Source organism: Hibiscus syriacus, unplaced genomic scaffold (assembly GCF_006381635.1).
Source record: "Hibiscus syriacus cultivar Baekdansim isolate YM2019G1 unplaced genomic scaffold, ASM638163v2 tig00110895_pilon, whole genome shotgun sequence".
NCBI lineage: Eukaryota > Viridiplantae > Streptophyta > Magnoliopsida > Malvales > Malvaceae > Hibiscus > Hibiscus syriacus.
This window is the reverse complement of record NW_024062903.1, coordinates 3850815-3873149: the sequence shown is the minus strand read 5'-3', so window position 1 is coordinate 3873149 and position 22335 is coordinate 3850815. Positions and strand designations below refer to the sequence as shown.

At 38.4% G+C, this 22335-nt stretch overlaps 2 protein-coding genes across 5 annotated transcripts in view; both read left to right on the top strand.

The window, feature by feature from the left end:
- Positions 1–6021: 6021 nt before the first annotated feature.
- On the top strand, positions 6022–7962 carry LOC120145983. Of its 4 annotated transcripts, XR_005518166.1 has the most exons (4): positions 6022–6506; positions 7121–7349; positions 7560–7605; positions 7853–7962. XR_005518166.1 is itself a non-coding variant. In XM_039159663.1 (2 exons), exons 1-2 carry the CDS (start codon positions 6125–6127, stop codon positions 7198–7200), a joined length of 462 nt encoding a protein of 153 aa, XP_039015594.1. In that variant the 5' UTR covers positions 6022–6124; the 3' UTR covers positions 7201–7962. The 4 variants fall into 4 exon arrangements, 1 of the variants encoding a protein (XP_039015594.1); XR_005518164.1 differs by having other exon boundaries at positions 7560–7962; XR_005518165.1 differs by having other exon boundaries at positions 7121–7605.
- Positions 7963–9000: 1038 nt separating this feature from the next.
- LOC120146006 (isoleucine--tRNA ligase, cytoplasmic-like) overlaps positions 9001–22335 on the top strand; it is a 29331-nt gene continuing 15996 nt past the window's right edge. Inside the window, exons 1-7 of the mRNA XM_039159676.1 lie at positions 9001–9038; positions 9071–9617; positions 9700–9765; positions 9932–10075; positions 10544–10761; positions 11158–11323; positions 19022–19135. Coding sequence (XP_039015607.1) covers positions 9084–9617; positions 9700–9765; positions 9932–10075; positions 10544–10761; positions 11158–11323; positions 19022–19135 — 1242 coding nt within the window. The 5' untranslated portion in view covers positions 9001–9038; positions 9071–9083. The remainder of the gene's footprint in view (positions 9039–9070; positions 9618–9699; positions 9766–9931; positions 10076–10543; positions 10762–11157; positions 11324–19021; positions 19136–22335) is intronic.

Here is a 22335-nt window from a genome sequence, read left to right as displayed (position 1 = left end):
CCCATCAGACGGTTGACAAAAGAGATAGGATGATGAAGAATTCAAAGAGTACATCTTTGATTTGGGGAGATTGAGGCATTTTCTGGTGAAACGAAGGTCGAATCACATTTAAGGTTAAAAAATGTACAGGTTGGAAAGTTTGGGCTTAATTGGCCGACGGATGTGACCAGCCGATGACTTTAGACATGGAGATAGGCGAGTCCATCCATTAACTTTTTAGTGGCGGTATATTAAAATGAAACAAAAACTAAATATTAGATATGATTTTGAAAAAATTGGAAGTTTAGGTATTCAAACGGATTAAAACTGATAGTTTAAATACTAAACCCGTAATTTACCCTTTATTTGTTATGTTTTTACTTACAAAAAGAGCCAAAGTGGACAAAATTTGACGGGTCCGCCCGAATAGTCGAATACGTACACGTTTAAATGTTGAATAACTAAATGAAGAAAACACGTGGTAGGCCCTGTCCTTTCTATTTCTTTGTCATTGCGGTCCCCACACCACCATCTACAGCTGTCAACACTCACCACATTCGTAACCTGAGATTAATCTCCTTTTTTAAGTTTGGGTAAAATATACAATTTTTTTTATTAATTAAATTAGATTTAAAAAAACTATAAAATAAGTATTAAATTTTTTATTTTAGTACAAATAGATATTATATCGCTAGTTAAGTACAACCGAAGAGGATAATATATTACATTAAATTAATAGACAATATTTCATTTAATTAAAGATTAGTAATAAAATTATATTTTAATATTTTTAAATAATAATTCTAAAAATTTTATATAAAATCAAGAAAATTCTGATCAATAATTTAACGTATTTAGAGATTTCTTCCAATCAAATTATGCATTAAATTTGGAGTATTCATCAAACTTATTTACAAACGACTTTTATGAGCCACACTTCGATGTGCCAAGTTTGGCTTATCGAATTGATTAAGCTGATAACTAAAATAGAATTAATCAGATGTTATCAATAATTATTTATATATTTTATCCGTTAACTTTTAATATTCTTCCTTTAAAATTTACCACCATCATCGTCATTGTCACTATCGCTCACGTTCACATCACTTTGAAGGGTATTGTGTTATTTCTTAAAAAATAATTATTTAAAAAAACATTTAATTTTATTAAAAAAAAATCTAAATTACAATAGTAAATTAAACACATGATAAAGATATTCTTTTAAATAATTAACACAAAGAGCTAACAACTTAAGATCACAACAACAACAACAACAAAACCCAATTCCCATATGTATGGGGTAAGGGGGAGGTAGGGTAGTAGGCTACCCCCAACGCCAGGTTGAGAGTAACTTCCGTGGAAGACCTCCGGCAGTCAGAAAATTAAAAATTTAGATAAAATGCAATGCATGTATAAATAAATACATAAAAACATAGCTAAACAGTATTCATATGCAGTCATTAAAATCATATGTGCGTCTGTAACGGGAATTAATCCCTGCATAATAATCCCTGCGAAAGAATCTCTGCATATAGACATAAACATAAGATAAGATCCGGCTAAATTTAAAAGAGGAAACATGAAGAGAATGATACACAGAAGTCAACGTTAGCAAGCCCAGTTCTAATCCTTCATAAATACCAATAACAGAAACGTATAAAAAGTATAAGTCATGGAAAATACTACAAAGACATAAAGAAGACAGAGATGATACACCCTATAGATGTGACACACACTACTCGACTACCCTAGTCTTTAGCCTCCATATTTTCCTATCAGAGGTCATGTCTTCGGTAAGGGCTAAATCCCTCAAATCAGATCTCAAGCAGTCTTCCCACTTTCGCCTTGGTCGTCCTTTCCTTCTGGCACCGTCGACTGTAATCGACTCTACCCTCCTTACCGCATCCGACGGTAGTCGCCTAAGGACATGCCCAAACCACCGTAGTCTTCCCTCCCTCAATTTTTCGGAAACAGACACCAGCCCCAAGGACATCCTAATAGCAGAGTTTGTCGTCATATCCCTCAGAGTCTTACCACATGTCCATCGAAGCATTCTCATTTCTGCGGCCTCAATCCTCCTTACGCGATCCTTCTTGGTTGCCCAACATTCTGATCCATACAACAGCGCTGGTCTTATTGCCATTCTATAAAATTTTCCCTTAAGTTTTAGAGGGACCTTCTTGTCACACAGAACTCCAGTAGCGGCCCTCCACTTTAGCCATCCCGCCTTTATACGGTGTGTAACGTCATCATCTACACCCCCATCTTTATGTATCATAGACCCTAGGTACTTGAAACAATCCTTTGAGGGGAGAACGTGTCCTTCTATGCATACTTCTACATCTTCATCGTTTTGGTTCCCATTGAAGTTTGAACATAAATACTATGTCTTTTCAATATTGATCCTTAAACCTTTTTCTTCCAAAGCAGTCTTCCAGGTAGCCAGTCTACTATTCAACTCAGATTTTGTTTCAGCAACTAAGACAATGTCGTTAGCGAAAAGCATACACCACGGTACACCGTCTGGTGTCGCACAATAGATGTCGTCCATGATCAAGGCGAAGATGTAAGGGCTAAGAGCCGACCCCTGGTGGAGTCCGATTTCCACTGGGAATGCCTCGGTGTCGCCAACTGTAGTCCTGACGTAAGTAGTAGATCTACAGTACATATCACGAATCGCCCGGATATAAGCAGTTGGGATCCGTCTCGTTTCCAAAGTCTTCCAGATCGTATCACGGGGAACACTATCATAAGCCTTCTCAAGGTCAATGAACGCCATGTGAAGATCTCTAGACTTTTCCCTATATTTCTCCATAAGCCGTCGAAGTAGATGAATCGCCTCCGTGGTAGACCTGCCTGGCATAAAGCCAAATTGGTTTTCCGAAACCCTAGTAACTTGTCTCAACCTAGCCTCTATCACCCTTTCCCATAGCTTCATGGTATGGCTGAGGAGTTTAATACCTCTGTAGTTACCACAACGTTGGGGATCTACTTTATTTTTATAGATTGGTATCACCGTAGACTCTCTCCATTCCTCTGGCATCTTGGCAGTCTCTAAAATAATATTAAAGATGTTGGTCAACCACTTAACTCCCTCTTCTCCTAGGGCCAACCACACAGTGATAGGAATTTGATCAGGACCGACAGCTTTGTCCCTTCCCATCTTTCTAAGAGCCATTTTGACTTCCTCAAACCCAATCCTACTTGTAGGGCAGTCATTGGCCGTAGTATGATAGTCGGCTAACCCATCAACGATACTATCTCTACATGGAGAGGCACCGTCATTAAATAAGCCAAAGAAGTAACTACCCCAAACCCTCTTAATATCGTGATCTTTCGCTAAAAGAACACCATTGTTGTCCTTAATAAACCTAATGTTACCTAGATCCTTTTTCCTAATCTCCCTAGATTTTGCAAGTCTGAAGATGTCATTTTGTCCTTCATTGGTGTCTAATCTCTTGTACATTTCCTCGTATGCCTTATCCTTTGCTTTAGCTACCGTTTTCTTGGCTTCCCGCTTTGCCTCCTGGTATCTTTGTTTAGCTCTCGACCTTTCTTCGTCGTCATTGCATTGTAGAAACTCCTTGAAGCAAGTTTTTTTTGTCTTCACCTTAGTTTGGACTTCGTCGTTCCACCACCACGATTCTTTATGTTCCTTGGCCTTCCCCGTCGACAACCCAAGGGTATTTTTGCCAACATCTCTGATGGAATTTGCCATATTTTTCCATAACATATCTGCATTTTTTGAGTTTGTAGTTTCAAAACTTGTATTAGACAAAACCTTACTCCTAAAGTCATCAGTTGTCGCTCCATGTAAGTTCTTCCAGAGGATCCTAGGTTTACCAAGTTTAGCCCTCCTATGAGTGCTCCGCCCGTGGGGTACGCGATACACCAAAACCAACAATTTGTGTTGTGATGCACATGCCTCTTCAGGGAACACCTTACAGTCAATGCAAGCACATCGTTCCTGATTTCTAATCAAGATGTAGTCGATTTGGGTACAATGTCCCCCGCTATGAAACGTAATCAAGTTCGCATCTCTCTTATTAAAGAAGGAGTTAGTGATCACCAAATCGTGAGCAGTAGCAAAATCAAGCAACGTACGCCCCCCATCGTTCCTGCTACCATAACCGAAACCCCCATGAACACCGTCATACCCGTCGGTTGCACTTCCTATATGGCCATTGAAGTCTCCCCCTATGAAAACTCTTTGGTCCTCCGGAATGCTCCTAAGTATATCATCTAACTGATCCCAGAAGCAACGTTTCTCCCCCTCCCCTAGGCCAACGTGTGGGGCGTACACTGAAAGGACATTCACTACTTCCTCTTCTATAATAACCTTAATCATCATGATCCTATCCCGGTATCTGCAAACTTCAACTACATTTTCCTTGTGCCTAGAGGATGCCAAGATACCCACCCCATTTCTAGCGTTATCTACGCCTGAATACCACAACTTGTACCCATTACACTCTCTTGCGCGAGACCCTTTCCACCTAGTCTCCTGAATACATGCAAAATCTATTTTTCTATTATTAAGTACGTCGGTCAGCTCCAGCAGCCTAGCATTTAATGTGCCTACATTCAGCGAGCAAACTCTTAATCTAGTCTCCTTGTCACCACTCTGTCGAGCCCTCCCCCTATACGCCCCATGGGATCTAAAAGAATGACATGACCTCAAGTAATCATCTGTAACCGAAGCTATGAGGAACTATGAAAAAAGAATCCAAATAAGACAGAAGATGCACTAATAAAACGCTAGAGAATTGAGGAGTACTAAAAATCCTAGTTGGTTACTTAATAGGATTTTAAGAAAAAATAATACTATCTTATTTAACTATAGGCCAATATCTAGAAACTATAATTTAAAATGTTTAATAAATATCCGAGCTAAGCAAAAAAGGATTAAAATTGTAACACGAGATATAAGAGTAATGAAATCCTACTCAACTAATTGAAAAACATCAAACCCAAAGCTGGTAAAAAAAAGATCAGTATAAAAACAAGAGAAAAAACAGCAAGAAGCTAAGTCAAAGAAAGCAGATCCAACAACAACAAGATTAAGAAATATTAAGTACAAAAATATGCAAGGGATATGCAAAACAACGACAGAGCTAAAAAGGATATATCAAAATTCGTGGATGCGAAATTAACAATCTTTGTTCAGATAAAAATCTGATAAAAACCGTGCTATAACACAAAATCAAACCTTTACCTATCAAGAAATTAGCATGCAAAATCTTATGAAATTAGAAGAAAAAGAGAAAATCCAGAATTTTTGTTCAGAAATTAACAACTTAAGATCACACATAACCATATAAGGAAAATGATAAAAAAACCTTAACCAAATAAATTTGAACAAAAAGTATATACAAACATAATTGTATTGGTAAATGAATCATAAAATAAGATTAAATTATTGAAAGATTATCGGTAAACCGCAAATCAAATTCAAACGACTTGAGAAAACTATTTATGAACTTAAATCGTGTATCCAAATTCAATTTGAAGGTTTAAAGCAAGAAAGATCAACATAATAACAAACAAACTTCATCTCGATCAATTGTGGAATGTCAAATCAAACCCAAAGAAAAATGATAAATAAAAAAAACGGTAAAACAATTTAAAACGTTCTAAAAGTATAGGAAAAAGTGTCATAAATACATACTTATTGAAAATTTAATAAACAATAAAAAAACATAAATTTGATATAAAAAAATAAATAAAAAAACAATAAATACCGATTATCAACAAGACAACGACCAACATTAAAATGATTGTCGTTGATGATAAAAAAAATAAAGAAGAAGAACTAGCGGTGACATAAAAAAATAATTATTTATTTTTTAATAAATTTAAAGTACTTACAAGTGATAATATATGTTTTAAAAAATTTTAATTATAATTTTTAGTGCTATGAAAACTGTAAAAATATTCGGCCGTTCTTTATCTTCATGCAATTATTTTGTCAACTAATACAATAATTGTCTCTTTGTATATTATATAATCTATAATAATAATAAAAGAGAAAGAGCACAAATAGTGGCAGAGGGCACAACTTTATAAGCCCGTGTGCTTAGATTTGTGTATACAAATCGTGGTAAGTTTATTGTAAGGAAAAGCAAGAAAGCAGAACTGGAGCGACATGGTAGGATCTTCTTCCCAAACACAATCATTGGTTTCCACCATGAACTCCGATAACTTGGATAAAGAACGTCTAGATTTGATGAAGATCGATCAAGAAGATGACGATAACAATAAGAGCAACCAAGATATGATCAGCGCTAAGAAGAATAAGAAGAATCGGGTGTTGCTGGAGGCGGTGGATGAACTGAAGAGGACAAAGAGCTTAACCGGTGACGACCTAGACGAACTAAAAGGGTGTTTAGATCTGGGGTTTGGCTTCAGCTACGACGAAATTCCCGAGCTTTGCAACACCTTACCTGCACTTGAGCTGTGTTACTCTATGTCTCCTACTAACACATCTCCGGACACCACCGTCCCCAATTGGAAGATCTCTACTCCTGGTCCGTCGTTTATTTTTCTTACCATCATTTTTGTTTTGTTTTTCCTTTTTATGTTTCATTCCGTTTTCTATCAGATCTCGTTTTTATTAGGAATTCGGTTGATGATAAGCTCTGGCTTATTGCCTTTCTTTTCCGTTGTTGAAGTGTTATATCATATATGACATGCTTTTTTGCTAGATGAAATCAGGGTTTAGTGAAGAAAAAAACATCTAAGAGGATTCGATTCATTTTTAGGCCATAGGAGTAGAAAACCAGATGCCTCAGTTCAGTTTGAAAAATCTGAAAAACTGAACCCAACCCAGTTCTAGATCAGGAATTTAAATTGCGGTTGCGTTTATTGTGATTGCAGATATAATTTATACTATTGCAGTTATTGTGAGTATCGGGTAGTGCAATAACGGTTTCGGACGATACATTTCTGTTATATAACGATAGCGGGTATCACGGTCATGCTATTCTGCTAGATGAAATTGAGATTTGTTGTTGGACATGGAGTTTCTCATTCTGATAGTAATTACTTACAAGTTTGATTCATCTATACCTTGCAAAACCATGTAAATAGAGAATGGGTTTTAACCTTAAGCGTCTTTTTTGTGTATATATATACATTACAGGTGACCATCCAGAAGATGTTAAAGCAAGGCTTAAATTCTGGGCACAAGCTGTGGCCTGCACTGTCAAACTATGCAACTAAAGGATTCAAGAACAATCATTGGAAAATTCTTAACGATGATCATATCAGCTACATGAACCCTTACGTTCTGCCGATCCATGGCAGTTGGGGGGATGAAATTTCCTGCAATTGTTGGAAATGGACCAGCCAAAAATCTAAACATGGATCAGGTTTGGGATTAGACAATGCTAGAACCAGTCTTGACTTAATTCTGTGGGGAGTAGGACGTATACTATATCTATTGTATCCAGTCTTCTATGAACAAAATATTGCTTTTATTAGCTTATATTCTCAGTTTCTCACTGCTACTATGATTAGTTGGTGTTTGATATATGTATGTATAGCAATGAGGTCCAACAGTGTGTTGGTTTTGTATGCAGTTGTGTGAGCTTTACCAACTAGCTGGGGAACTCTGCATTTGGTGAGGTAACAACCTAATGCATTCACATCATCTCAGCTTTGCCAACAATAAACTCATTTTATCAATAGAAGCAGGGATGGATCGAGAGGGCGGCACAGTCTTTATTTCTAAAAGTTTCAAATTATCATATATTTTTAATATTTTCCTTGTATTTTTTATTGTTTGTTTGTCTTTCAAGATTTTTATAAGTTCGTCCTCTAATATAAAATCACGTGTCTTTCCTTGAATAAACGAATACTCGTATATTCTTAGTGGTGCTGTGAAGCAGTTGAGAGTTGAGAACGAGGAGAAAGAAAAATAAGGGTGAGCATGTATCTCTTTCAAGTTTATGATTTGTCCCATGTTCATGTTCATCGCTTCTACTCTTTCTAGTCTGGATACTTGCTACTTACAACCAATATTATTGGTGGGAGATTTAAGGACTTAATGGTCAACTCAAATTTCTTTCTTACGGAGCTAAAGTTTGGGCCTTAGAATCTCGATTCGAGCTCGAACTCATCCTTACGTATGTTATGTGTTTTGGAAGGTTTTGTGTTCAAACCACTTTTCAATTTAATTTTGAGTCCGAGAAGACGAAAATTTAAAAGAAAATCAGATGATGGTTGTTGAAAAATAGATTGTTGCAAAACAAAATATTAATATTGATTAAGAAAAATAATTTAAACGAGATATATTAATTCATAGTTGTGTCGTAAAAGAATTATTGTCTTAAAAGTAAATTTACTCTGATTAGTGTAATGGTTGAAATTGGACGTTGGCCCTTGAAGTTTACATAACTCTTTAATTTTTGTACACCTAATATCAAAGTGAAAATCAGTTGATATTGCTCTTTTAAAAATATTTTCTCTTGGTTATAATCCGAACGATCTAAAATAATATTCTAAAAACAAAATGAAAGAGTTTTGTAATGACAAGAAGAAGTGAGAAACTTCTTTTATTGTTGTATATATTAAATAAAAAACTAATCTTTATTTATACGCTCACAATAGGAATAAAATGATAAAAAAAATCAATAGTCGTTACAAAATAATTAATTATCATAGACATTATTTTAATGATCATAAAACATATTAAATATGTTATAGCAGTTAATAGTGATGAAATCAAGAAGATATTTAAAGGAAAACATGATAACAACAAAAGCAAAATCTTCAACTTAAGTATTAATAAACTATCTATAATTAATATATAACGAAATTAACATTACGTTACTTCTAGTAACGGTTGTGAATGGTGAGTAACTGATATATCAAATATTGATAATGTTAGTGATCAAATCATTTCATTTAAAACATTAGTAAGGAAATAGAAATATACTCAAACATTAGTGACCATTTGTGAATTTTTCCCAATTATTTTGCCTAAGTATAGAAATGGTCGAAGGGTCTCTGCTTGCCCTTTCTTTTTCTCAATCTCGTCGCCTCCAGCCTCCGTTCTCTCCCCTTTCCGATAAAAAAAAAACCTCCAAAAGAAGAAGAATCAAATGGAGGAGGTGTGCGAGGGAAAGGATTTCTCCTTCCCTTCCCAAGAGGAGCTCATACTGTCGTACTGGGCTCGAATAGATGCTTTTAAGGGTCAGCTTGCTCGCACTCAAAACTTGCCTGAATACATCTTTTACGATGGCCCACCCTTCGCTACCGGACTCCCTCATTACGGTCACATCCTTGCTGGGACCATTAAAGATATCGTCACTCGCTACCAGTCAATGACTGGTCACCATGTCACCCGTCGCTTCGGTTGGGACTGCCATGGTCTCCCTGTAGAGAATGAGATCGACTGCAAGCTCGGAATTAAGCGCCGCGATCAAATTCTCGAAATGGGCATTGATAAGTACAACGAGGAGTGCCGGAGTATCGTCACTCGGTATGTCGAGGAGTGGGAGAAGATCGTTACCAGGACTGGCCGTTGGATTGATTTCAAGAATGATTATAAGACTATGGACTTGAAGTTTATGGAGTCTCTGTGGTGGGTGTTTGGCCAGCTTTACCAAAAAGGACTTATCTATAAAGGATTTAAGGTCTGTTTAGAATTACATTCCATTTTTTCTTGCTTTTGCTTCCATCAAAATTTCTTTTTTTAACAAGTTTGTTGTCCTGCAGGTCATGCCTTATAGTACTGGGTGCAAGACCCCACTATCAAATTTTGAAGCCGGGGAGAACTACAAGGTATTTTACTTCATTTTAATATCTCTCTAGTTATTTTTACTCAAGTTCCTATTACAATTTGGTCTATTAGTTCTCTGATGACCATTCGGAAATGTTCCAAGTTCAATACAAATCCTTTTTTTCCCTCTTTTAATCCAACCATGTCTAACAACTCTTGAATGTGCAGTCTGTGCCTGATCCTGAAATAATGGTGACTTTCCCCATAGTTGGTGAGCCAGATAATGCTGCTTTCGTGGCTTGGACGACAACTCCATGGACCCTTCCTAGTAATCTTGCACTTTGTGTCAATGCAAATTTTGTCTATGTGAAGGTCTGTTGCCTTCCACTTGTTTACTTATTTAGGTCAGCAGCACAAGATGGTCAATTTTTTATCATGTCATATCTACATCATTTTGGGTTAAATCAATGCACACTCTTAGTTTTTTTTATACATTGAACTGCTTGTTAGTTTTTTTTCTTGATTCACACCTGACAAATCTGCTGCTCTGTCATGCTTCCCGTAGACGTTTTACTATGCTAATACTAATATTTTCTTAATTTATGTTTTATCCCTCAAGTTGTTAAATAGCTCTTCCATTCAAATAGATGTAGCTTTTACAAAGGAATGGGATCATAATATTGAAGTGCATGAACAGTTTTTCCTTCTCCTTGCACTTTCGTAGTTGTTGCATGGGGCATAAATAGTTGCATCTTCTTTTATTTTTAAGGCATGACTACCTGCATGATGTAGATATGACTTTCTTCCTAAAGATATATGGGTTTTGTAATTATATTTCAGGTTTGCAATAAGTACTCTGGAAAAATCTATGTGGTTGCCGAGTCAAGGTTGTCTGAACTTCCAACTGAGAAACCAAAGTCGAATTCTGCTAATGTACCTTCGGTTGATTCCAAGAAATCTAAGAGCAAAGGATCTTCTAGAGAAAAGACTAAAGATTCTGCACCCGATTCCTTTGAGGTCCTAGAAAAAATTTTCGGGACTTCATTAGTGGGGAAAAAGTGAGTATTCATGCTTATTATAGTTATCCGTTCTTGGTCGTAGCTGACTATAAAAGAACTCCAATTGCTCTGCATCCTAGCAGTTCTTCTGGGAATTATTAAGTGGTGATACTAGCTTTAGGCAACTTGATTCATATGTTAAGGATCCCCATGTGGGAGATCTCTAGTATGCTATATTGTATTGTAATTGGTCATCATAAGTAGGAATGAAATGCAGCATGTGCAGCATTAAGTGGAACATATATAAGCTGCAGAGCCGTCGATTGATATTTGGCTGCTAGTTCTAGTGTTCTAGAGAACATTGAAATTTGTGACTGTTTCTTGTGATATTTAAATTGGTTTGAGCCAATGCAAGCTTCTTTTATAGTAGGATACTGAGAGGAGCATGTGTTGCAGGTATGAACCATTGTTCAACTACTTCTTGGAGTTTTCAGATGTTGCTTTTAGGGTAATAGCTAACAATTATGTGACAGATGACAGTGGTACTGGAATCGTACACTGTGCTCCTGCATTTGGTGAAGATGATTACCGGGTTTGCATTGAAAATCAAATAATCAATAAGGTTTGCTCTAAGTACTTTATCTGACTGTATTTCCTCCAGCTATAATGTTTGTTTAAACTTGATATTTTGATGTATAAGTTGATACACTTTGCATATTTTTGTTATGAACTTTATGCTCTGGTTGTCTATGGAACATGAGAGGCTGGTGAATAACATTTGCTTCCATAAGAAATTGAAGAATTCCTTGGGAATCCTACAATATCCATTCATTATTTTCTCTCTCAAACTTTCAACATGAGTGAGAAAGGTAGAGAGAGAAAGAGAGAGTTTGTATCCAGAAGTTCAACCTCCGATGAGGAATGGACCGTCTTTGTTGATAATCTTAGTAAGAGAGTTACTAGAAGTGAATTAAGAGAGATTTTCAATTATTATGGTAGAGTTGTGAGGGTCTTTATTCCAAGTTTTACAGATAAACCGAATTATAAATCATCCACGTTTGCTTTTGTGCAATTTGCGTTGGAGGCTGGTAGAAGAAGAGCTGTTCAATACGTTAATGGAACGCTGATTGACGGGAAGAGAGTCTCAGTGGGGGTCGCAAGATATAAGAAGGATAGGAGGAGTGAACCAGTTGGGAAGAACTATCAGTGGGAAGGAAACAAGTCAGTTAGAGAGGTCAAAGGTAAACAACAGGTGGTTCTGGATAAATCGAGAAGCTTGAGGGATGGCCGATCGTTTCAGGAGGTGCTGAAAGTGGATATCAGAAGGGGATTGGAGCAGGATGCAGTGGAAAAGCAGGGAGGTCATGAGAAGAAAGCAAATGGTTTAAGGGATGTATGGAATATGCACATTCCGTCTGAAGATTCACACTGGGTGAAAAATGCTTTAACAGGGGTTATCAAATATCCCTTTCAGCTTGATTCGCTGAAAGTGGCTATGAAAAATGAGGGGTTCGAGGTCAAATTGGTAAATTGGGGATATGCTCGGAATGATTGTATTGTTATGTTCAATTCGAGTGAAGAGTTTGTAGAGGTATGGTCGAATCGCCAAGAGAAGTTATCTTCTTGGTTTCATTGGGTATCTCCGTTGTTGAATGAGGGAGGTGTTCCTTCGGCGTATTGTTTGGTTGAGTTGGTAGGATTACCATTTCTGTGCTGGTTGGAACATTTCTTGGAGAAACTTGCAGGTACGTGGGGGGAGTTCGTTAGTATCATGGAGGAGACTAGAAAGAGAGAGGATCTCTCTGCAGCGAGACTGTTGTTAAGGGTTGCTAGTCCCTTTGACGTTCCCGAATTTACAAATGTATATGGTAGATCCTTTAAAGTCAAAATTAATTCGGGATCGAAGTGTACTAATTTCTCAATTGCAATAGAAGAAGAGTGGAAGAAGGTCTCAGTAGAAGGGTACTGTGCAGATCCTTCGAAGGAGGAAGAAGATGGAAGTTTTGAGAAGGTAAATTATGAGGAGGAAGTTCGGTCCAAGGAGGGCACATGTTTTCAGCAAACACAAGATAGTGGATGCTATGAAAGAGTTGGGGAACATTCTAGGAATAATAAATCAGGCACGGAACTCAAAACTAATGGGTTGTCAGTTAATTTAGTGGATGGCCACAGTGCTGATTTTTTAAAGGAGGTCGTTGAGGGAAGTGGGGCTAAGGTAGGCAGGAGGTATGAGAAAAGTAATGACAGCGGGTTGAACGATGAAGGTGGTGAATATTCTCAGAAAAACAATTATCTTTCGGAATCCAGCAGTATTGGGGTGTCAGAGAAGTTTCAATTGGAACTAGATCCTACTAGGGATTTTGCGGGTCTTGAGCTGAGAGAGGATGTGGGTCACAGCTCTTCAGCCCATTCCGATTCAGATTGGGAGGTGCACTCCCATGTCTCTAAAATTTTACCTGCTGGGCGGGTCGTGAAGGTCTCTCGTGACGGGCCTCTTCTTAACAATAAGGTTCAGTCTCCCAACTGTTTAGGGGAGGTAAGTGGTAATTTTATTGAGAAGTCTATGGAAGGTCGACAGGAACTTGAGGTTAATGGTTTGGGAGAGCAAATTGTAGGCTCTGCTCGTAAGGAGGAGTCCAGTAAAATCAAAGTGAAGAGTTCTAGGAGATGGAAGTTGGGTTTTCAGGTTTCTAAATGCATGTCTATCAGAAGTGCACAGGATGGTAGGAGGGGTTGTGGTCGTTTTGCTAGAGTTTATAGAAGGTCAAGAGCCAGAAGAGTCTGGTTATGCTCGGGTATTGTTAAGGAAAATTTGTGTTTGGAGGGCATTCAGAATCAGAAGCATAATCAGAGTAGTGGGGATATGGCTAACTGTCAGCAGCTTTCCCTTAGAATTCGGGAAAATGGTCTGGGCTTCTTTAACAATAGTTCTGTCCCTGTTCAGAGTACTTCGGTGGTTCCCCTGGTTAGCAGTTCAGTTTCTCCTCCTAAGGGAACAGATTCCATTATTGCCTCTTGTTCTCGTAAAGATTATAGAAGGAAAAGAAGAGGCTTAATTTCAGAAGCTTTGGGCTTAGCGGAGATTTCAACGGTGTATTCTAGTACCTTTAATAAACTGTTGGAGGAAGCTTTGGAAACTTGGGATGTATGTCAGATGTTAGGTATTTCGTTCAAGGAAGGGAGGGAGGCTTTTATCAAAAAAATTCTAAGTCTTGAGAAAGGCGAGGAGGTGGTGTTGGAAGGTTGATATGTTGTTTAAGTTTTGTTGGCTGAAGGGTGCAGTTTTGGCGTTTTGGAGTAAAGCTTTTTTATGAATCATCTTTGTATTCTGTCGTGGAATATTAGAGGTTTAGGGAGGAGAGAAAAGTCTGTGGCTTTTGCTAGACTAGTAAAGAAGGTCAATCCAGTTATGATTTTTATTCAGGAATCTAAAATACAAAAGTGTCAGCCGTCGTTGGTAGGCGAATAAGAGGGAAGATGTTAAAGGGTGTCCTGGTGTCTCCTGCTCAGGGGTCGAAGGGGGGGTTAATCAGTTTGTGGAATGAGAATGTGTTCAATGTCTCCAATCACCATGTTCACAGTAGGTTTTTGGCTCTGGTGGGAAATTTTTTGCACGATCCTAAGGAGTTCGTTTTTATTAACATCTATGGTCCTGCTATTGAAGACGAAAAGGAGGATTTTTTTCGGGAGTTGTTGAACTTTGTTATGTCATGGAATCTCCCGGTGTGTATTGGGGGGGATTTTAATGCATATCTTGATGCGGAAGAGAAGCTTGGGAAATCCCAGAATTGGCATACCATTAGTATCTTTAGATCTTTTGTGCAACAAGCTAATCTGATGGATTTACCTATGTCAGGAGGAAATTTTACATGGTGCAGTAATAGAGAAGTCTCTACTTGGGTTAGACTTGATCGTTTCCTCATATGTGGCAGATTCCTGAACAGTTTTCCCAAGATTTCTCAAGCAATGTTATCGAAATCAATTTCAGATCACAATCCGGTTTTGCTGGAGGATGTTAATCTGAATTGGGGCCCTAAACCCTTTAGATTCTTTAATTTTCTTCTTCAGGAACAAGGCTTCGATTCTTTTGTTGAAAAATTGTTAGCAGTAGAGAAGAATAAGATTAATAACGGGGGTATTTTTCGGGTACTACAAGCTGCTAAAAAGCAGATCAGACGCTGGCCCGGTAGTAGTCATTTAAGGCTGCCAGATTCCATTTCGATGCTGGAAGCTGAGATAGCTGGTTTAGAAACTAAGTCACAAGGTGGAATTTTATCCAAGGGGGAGTGGGATCAGTTGATTGAGTGCAAGGAGCTGTGGAGGTTGTTAAGGATTGAAGAGAGTATTTGGTGTCAGAAATCCAGAAGTAGATGGATTAAAAATGGCGACAGGAATACAAGGTTTTTTCATCTATCGGCGTTGAAAAGGAGTAGAGTAAATTGTATTCATACATTAAATATTAATGGAGAACTGGTCTCGGATAAGGACAAAATTAGAGGTGGTGTGTTCAACTTCTTCAACTCTGCGTACAATTCCAATTCTGCATTGGAGGTGAAGGATCTGAATTTTGATTTTGCGCAATTAACAGCTTCGCAAAGTGCCTTTTTGGAGGCGGAATTCTCTGAGTTAGAAGTTTGGCAAGTTATCTCCTCTTCGGATAGTTCTAAAGCTCTTGGTCCAAACGGTTTTTCCATGGGTTTCTTCAAGAAATACTGGAATTTTTTAAAGGAGCAGATTATGGTGTTTTTCTCAGATTTCTACATGGGGAAGAAGTGGGCTCATGGTGTTAACCATGCTTTTATTACCTTGATTCCTAAGAAGGGCAATCCCGAGAAAATAGAGGATTGTAGACCCATAAGTCTTGTGGGCAGCTTGTATAAAATTCTTTCGAAAGTTCTTTCAAAAAGACTCATTTCCTATATTAAGGACATTATTAGTCCTTCACAGTTTGCTTTTATTCCGGGAAGGCAACTGTGGGACTGTGCATTTATAGCAAATGAAGGAATCGACTCTTGGAGGAAACAAGGTCTTAAAGGGGTTGTATTTAAAGTGGATTTTAGCAGAGCGTACGATACTATAGAATGGCAGATTATTCAAAGGCTTATGAAAGAATTGGGTTTTGGTAAGAGGTGGTGTTCTTGGATTGCACAATGTATTTCCACAGCCTCAATTTCGGTCCTAGTGAATGGCTCTCCTACTGAGGAGTTTTCGATTGCTAAAGGCTTGAGACAAGGTTGTAGCCTTTCTCCTCTTCTGTTCAATATGGTTGGGGAACTACTTCATTTAATGTTGAATAAAGCAGTGGATTTGGGTCTTTTCCAAGGGTTCTCTTTCGGTAAAAACCAAAATTCTTTTTCTTTGTCTCATCTTCAGTTTGCAGATGATTTAATTATCTTCTGTCGAGCCTCTGTCACTCAAATCAAGAATGTTAGGAGAGTGTTGAGGATTTTCAGCGTTCTAACGGGGCTCCATCTTAATCTTAGTAAAAGTAAGCTCTTTGGGATTAATGTGGGGAGTGACATCCTTGATGAGTGGGCTAGGAAGATTGGTTGTTCGGTCGGTTCTTTTCCTACTGATTATTTAGGTCTTCCATTAGGGGCGGTTAAGAATTCGGAGAAGCTTTGGGATCCAGTTTTTGCAAATGTTAATAGGAAACTGACAGGTTGGAAAGCCTCTTCTTTGTCCATGGCTGGTCGTTTGGTACTTATTAAGTCGGTTTTATCTTCTTTACCTATCTTTTTCCTATCAATTTTTAAGATGCCTTCTTCTATTTGTCTGAGGTTAAATTCCTTGTTGTCGAATTTCCTGTGGGGGGGAGGGGTCGACAAGAAGAAAATGCATTGGGTGAGTTGGGATAAGGTCTGTAGACCGTTGAGTGTAGGAGGTTTGGGAGTTACTGATTTAAGTCTTTTAAACCGAGCGTTGTTGGGCAAGTGGATTTGGAAATTTGCTAATGATACTAATTCTTTGTGGAAGCAGTTCTTATGTAGCAAACACAATGTGAGCTGCAATTCCATGGATATCAATAAGGTTTTCTCCCAAAGACTCTTGGATTTGGAGGGGAATCGTAAACAACTTTTTTAAGAATGATGACTTTGGAGGTTGTCTTAGGTCTCATGCAAAGCTTCAAATAGGTAATGGTAAATCCATTTCCTTTTAGAACGATTCGTGGCTTGGTGAGGTCCCTTTGAAACTGCTGTTTCCAAGAATTTTTGTCCTCTCATCCAATAAATTGGGTCACGTTGCTGATTTTGGGAGCTTTGAATTGAGTGGATGGGTTTGGAATGTTACGACTAGGAGGAATCTTTGTGATTGGGAGGTAATGCAGTTGGTTGAGCTTCTGGATAGGTTGAAAGACATTAAACTTAGCGAGACTATGGACGATTGTATGCTGTGGGATGGTTCGGACGATGGCCTGTTTTCGATTAAAGCTTGTAGGCAAGCTCTATCTTCTTTTCATGATGATTCTTTTCAGTGGAATAAATGTGTTTGGTTGGGGTTTGTTCCACCTAGAGTGGAGACTTTCTTGTGGCAACTGTCTCATCAAAAAGTTGCTGTTAGAGCTGAATTGTTGAGAAGGGGGGTCAATATAGGCGATAATTTTCTTTGCCCGTTATGTAACTTAGAGGAAGAATCTGTTCAACATCTTTTTATTTCATGTCCGGTTTCTTGGGTTCTGTGGACTAAACTCATAGGGTTCTGGGGTGTACGGTTAGCGCTTCCTTCTAACCCTCCCAGTCTGCTTAGTTCGTGGGAGGTATTGAGGCCTAATTCTGTGATTTGGCAGTTTATCCCAGGGGTAGTTTTTTGGTCTATTTGGAAGATTAGAAACGAGATCATCTTTGATAAGGGAAAGTTGGACATAATTTCTTTGTTTTTTACTGTGCGTTTCAGATTAGCAAAGTGGTTCCTGGCTAAGTTTCCCCTAATCACATTGCAAGTGGATTCTCTTATTGGAGATCCTACCCTGGCGGACAATCTTACTGCTCATAAGACTGGGAATAACACTGTGTTGAGCTGGATTCCTCCTCCAGTAGACTTTTTTAAGATGAATGTGGATGGGGTTGTTAGTAGTGTGCGGAGGTTGGCGGGTATTGGGGGTATTCTAAGGGACTGGAATCGGGTTACGCTTGCGTCTTTTTCAGAGAAAGTCGGTCCAGCTAATCCTATTCTAGCATAATTAAAGGCAATTAAAAGAGGCATTGATTTCTTTCTTTCTTCAAGTTGGGCGTCGAAGGGTAGGCTTATCATTGAAAGTGATTCGAAGATAGCAGTGGAATGGATTAATGATGGCATTTCTTCTCCTGTTTTTCTGGCTAATGTTGTTAAGGACATCGTGTTTTCTGTTTCTGCGAGACAGGTTGTTAGATGGATTCCTAGGTGCTGTAATTGTGAGGCAGATAAATTAGCTAAGGAGGGAATTGGTTGACTGTTGTTGCTGTTTTAGCTGCTGCGTTTTGTTTAGTGGGGATCTGGCCTAGAAGTCTTTAAGTTTTATGTGTTGTTTGTAGAAGTAGTGGTTGTATCTTATGTTACTGTTTTATTTTAATAAAATTTCTAAGGCTCTCTTCTCCTCCCTCTGCTGATTAAGGAGTTTACTTCTAAACTCCCTTAATCAAGTAGGGGATTTTGGTGAAGGCCTTTCATTCCTATCAAAAAAAATATTATTTTCTCTCATAGATGGTCCAAAATTCATATGGATTCATATCCTATTGCATATTCAAAAACATTTTTAGTTCATCCTATTATTGCATCAGATCTGGGATGTGATATGGTTCCGAAGGATGAACTGGCCAGTTCCAATAAGATTTCATTCTTGAACAACTGTCCTTTTTCTTGGATGGTAAACATATTGTATCCCCTCTTTGACCACATTTTGATCTTGAAATATAGGATTAGCTCTCATTTACTAATAAGTGTCTAAGTCTTATGCCTAAGAAAGGTTAAGTTCTAGAGATAATTGGAGAGTGCTGCAGTTTACACATCCTGTCTATCACAATGTAATTTAAATTTCAGGGGATTTGTGTCCTTTGACAGGAATGCTGTGTAAACTTTCCTCGTCAATTTGATTATATTTGCTGAGCTCTTTCTCCTGTTGTTTTCCTTTATTGCAAATGCATCTTGTTATTTATTTTGTCTTGTTTTTTTTTAAATTTAGTGTATAAATAAAAGCATTAGCTTCATTTTTTTCGTTCACTATATTTGTTTGCTCTTTTATATGAATGGAATTAATCTCAATGCTTTTATTATGTTTTATCCATCAGATTAATATCACCTTTCTTTGTATTTCTTTTACCATTTATCAATTTTTGGCATGTAGGGCGAGAATCTGATTGTAGCAGTTGATGATGATGGTTGCTTTACTAGGAAAATTGCTGATTTTAGTGGGCTCTATGTTAAGGATGCTGATAAGGATATCATTGAAGCGCTGAAGGTCAGATTGATGCAAATTTTTTTGTTTTTGTTTGTCTAACCATTAATTTGATGCCGTAATTACTGAGAAAAGAGGAAAACCTTTGAGCACCAATGGCAACCTAAGATATTGTTATTACCCTTTTGGGAGGTCCTATGTTTGTGGATAGTGTCTTATAAGACCTTGCGTTGAATCCATGGTTTCTGATGCAAATTTAAAGCTGGTGATGATGGTTGTCTTACCATTATGAGCCACAGAAAAAAGAAAGAATCTTGTTGACATGTCCTAAGAGTTGTTTCTCACTAGGTTTTATGCACTTTTCTTTCTTCAGAGCCACCATTAAATCCATGACATTATTCAGAGTTCTATTTCTTCCATTTGTCTCTCCTTAATCTCATTACTAATCAATTTATTATTAAACAATGGTTAGAGAGAGAAACAGAGCGAGTGTGTATGGGAGTCCCTCCTCCGATGAGGAATGGACTGTCTTTGTTGACAACCTTAGTAAGAGAGTTTCTAGAAGTGAGCTTAGAGAGATTTTCATCCAGTATGGTAGAATAGTCAGGGTTTATATTCCAAATTTCATTTTTAAACCGAACTACAAATCGTCCACGTTTTCTTTTGTGCAATTTGCGTTAGAGGAAAGTTGCAATAGAGCAGTTCAGAATGTGAATGGAACTCTGATTGATGGGAAGCGAGTGACAGTGGGGGTGGCAAAGTACAAGAAGAATAGGAGAAGAGGTATAGTGGGGTATAAGCATCAACCGGAAGGTATCAAATCAGACACAGGGGTCAGAGGTAGGCAACAGATGCAAACGGAAAGAGCGAGTAGTCTGAGGAATGGCAGATCGTACGAGGAAGTGCTGAAGGGGGATAGCGCGAAGAACATGGAGTGTGTACTAGTGGAGAGAGAAGGAGGTCAGTCTGTGAAAGCAAATGGAGTTAGGAATGTATGGGATATGCACATTCCTACGGATGATTATGGCTGGATTAAGTATTCATTAACAGGGGTAGTCAAACATTCCATGCAGCTGGATATGGTGAAGGAGGCATTCGTGAAGGAGGGATTTCAGGTTAAGATTGTAAGGTGGGGTTTTGTAGGGAATGCTGTCATTATTATGTTCAAGTCAAATGAAGATTTCGGTAAGGCGTGGTCGGAGTACCGTGACAAAATGTTTTCCTGGTTTCAATGGTTATCTCCGGTGTTGAGTGATGAAGGTGTCCCAATGGCGTATGGTTTGGTAGAGTTAGTAGGGCTACCACTTCTTTGCTGGAATGAACTATTTCTGGAAAGATTAGCAGGAAGGTGGGGAGACCTTGTTTGTATACTGGATGAGACCAGAAATAAAGAGGATCTCTCATCGGCGAGACTGTTGATGAGGGTTGCAAGTCCTTTTGACATTCAAGAATCCATTATTGTAGGGTCTTATGGAAGATCTTTTAAGGTCAAAATTACTTTGGGAGGAAGTTATAATACTCCGTCGGCTATAATCGGAGAAAAGTTGCAGAAGAGGTCTGTTGATGGCAGTAGTTCAGGGAAGGAAGTAGGCATTCGGGGATTGTCAGCAGTGGTAGGGGGGACAGAGGGGAACACGTGGAGACAAAGAAATTTAGAAAGTGGGGGGATTAAGGAAGGTGGGGAACAGTTCCCTGAAAAGACGTCCCACACGAAATCCAATAGTGATGGGCTGTCAGGGAATCTGGAATGTGAAGTGGAGCCAGATTTTAATATGGAATATGCGGGTCTTGGGCTGAGAGCAGTGGTGGATCCGAGCTGCTCAGCCCAATCTGATTCAAACTGGGATTCCTTTTCACCAGTTACTAAGATTATTCCTGCTGGGCCGGCGGTTAAGGTGAGGTGGGATGATGTAGGAGAGAATAACAAGTTTCAGTCTCTTCATGATTTAGTAGAGGGGGATAGCTGCGATTTAATTGGAAAAGCAGGTGAGGGTGCCCAGGTAGTCGAAGAAAATAGAATGGAGATGGAAGTGGCAAGTCAATTGGTGCAGGAGGAAAACGAGGTAAGTGTAAAGAGTGTTAAGAGGTGGAAGAGGGGATTTCCTGTGTCTGCGTGTATGTCTATTCGATCAGCGCAGGATGGGAGAAAGAAAAATGGTCAATATGCTAGAGTTTATAAAAGGTCGAGGAACAGGAAAATATGGCTAAATTCGTGTAAAGGAGCTGATTTTATTAGTTCAGAGGCTAATACGATTCAAGAACAGAAGGGATCAGGTTGCAGAATAGTACAACAGCCGTCGGCAGTAGTGTCAGAGTGTGCGACACCTGATGCGTTTTCTTCTCCAAAGTTAGGAAGAGTTCGCAGAAAGAATAGAAGAGGTTTAATTTATCAAGCCTTGGAGTTGGTTAATATTCACACAACCTACTCTCCTCTTTTTTCTAAGCTGGTGGAGGAAGCTATGGCCACTTGGGAAGTATGTATGATGTTAGGCATCTCTTTCAAGGATGGGAAGGAGAAATTTATTGAAAAGATTATTTGCCTTGAGAATGGTTTGGAGGTTGTAAAGGATGATGGATATGATGGTTAGGTTTTGTGGGTGGATGGGTTTGGTTGGGGCGTTTGGGAGTGATACATTTGTATGCAGAATTTAAAAATTCTTTCGTGGAACATTAGAGGTTTAGGGAGGAGGGAGAAGATCGCTTCTGTCGCTAGGCTTGTAAAGAAGGTCAAATCGGTTATGGTGTTTATTCAAGAATCCAAATTAGAACATTGTAAGGAGTTTATTCTAAGGAGGTTAGGAGGGAATATGTTAAAGGGAGTGAAGTTGTCTCCTGCACAGGGGTCTAAGGGTGGTTTGATTAGTATGTGGAATGAGAATATGTTCAAAGTCACCAATCAGCATGTGCACAGCAGGTTTTTGGCATTGGTGGGGTATTTTTTGAATGATCAAAAGGAGTTCGTATTTATTAATGTATACGGCCCGGCTATTGAAGATGAAAAGGAGGATTTTTTTGGGGAGTTGTTGTGTTTTGTAGTTTCGTTGAATTTACCAGTTTGTATAGGGGGGGATTTTAATGCGTATATTGATCCGGAAGAAAAGCTAGGGAAAGCTCAGAACTGGCATACTTTAAATATTTTCAGAACTTTTGTGCAGAGAGCTAAGCTCATTGATCTGCCTATGTCAGGAGGGACTTTTACATGGAGTAGTTTTAGAGAAGATTCAACATGGGTTAGGCTTGATCGGTTCTTGTTAAGTGACAGT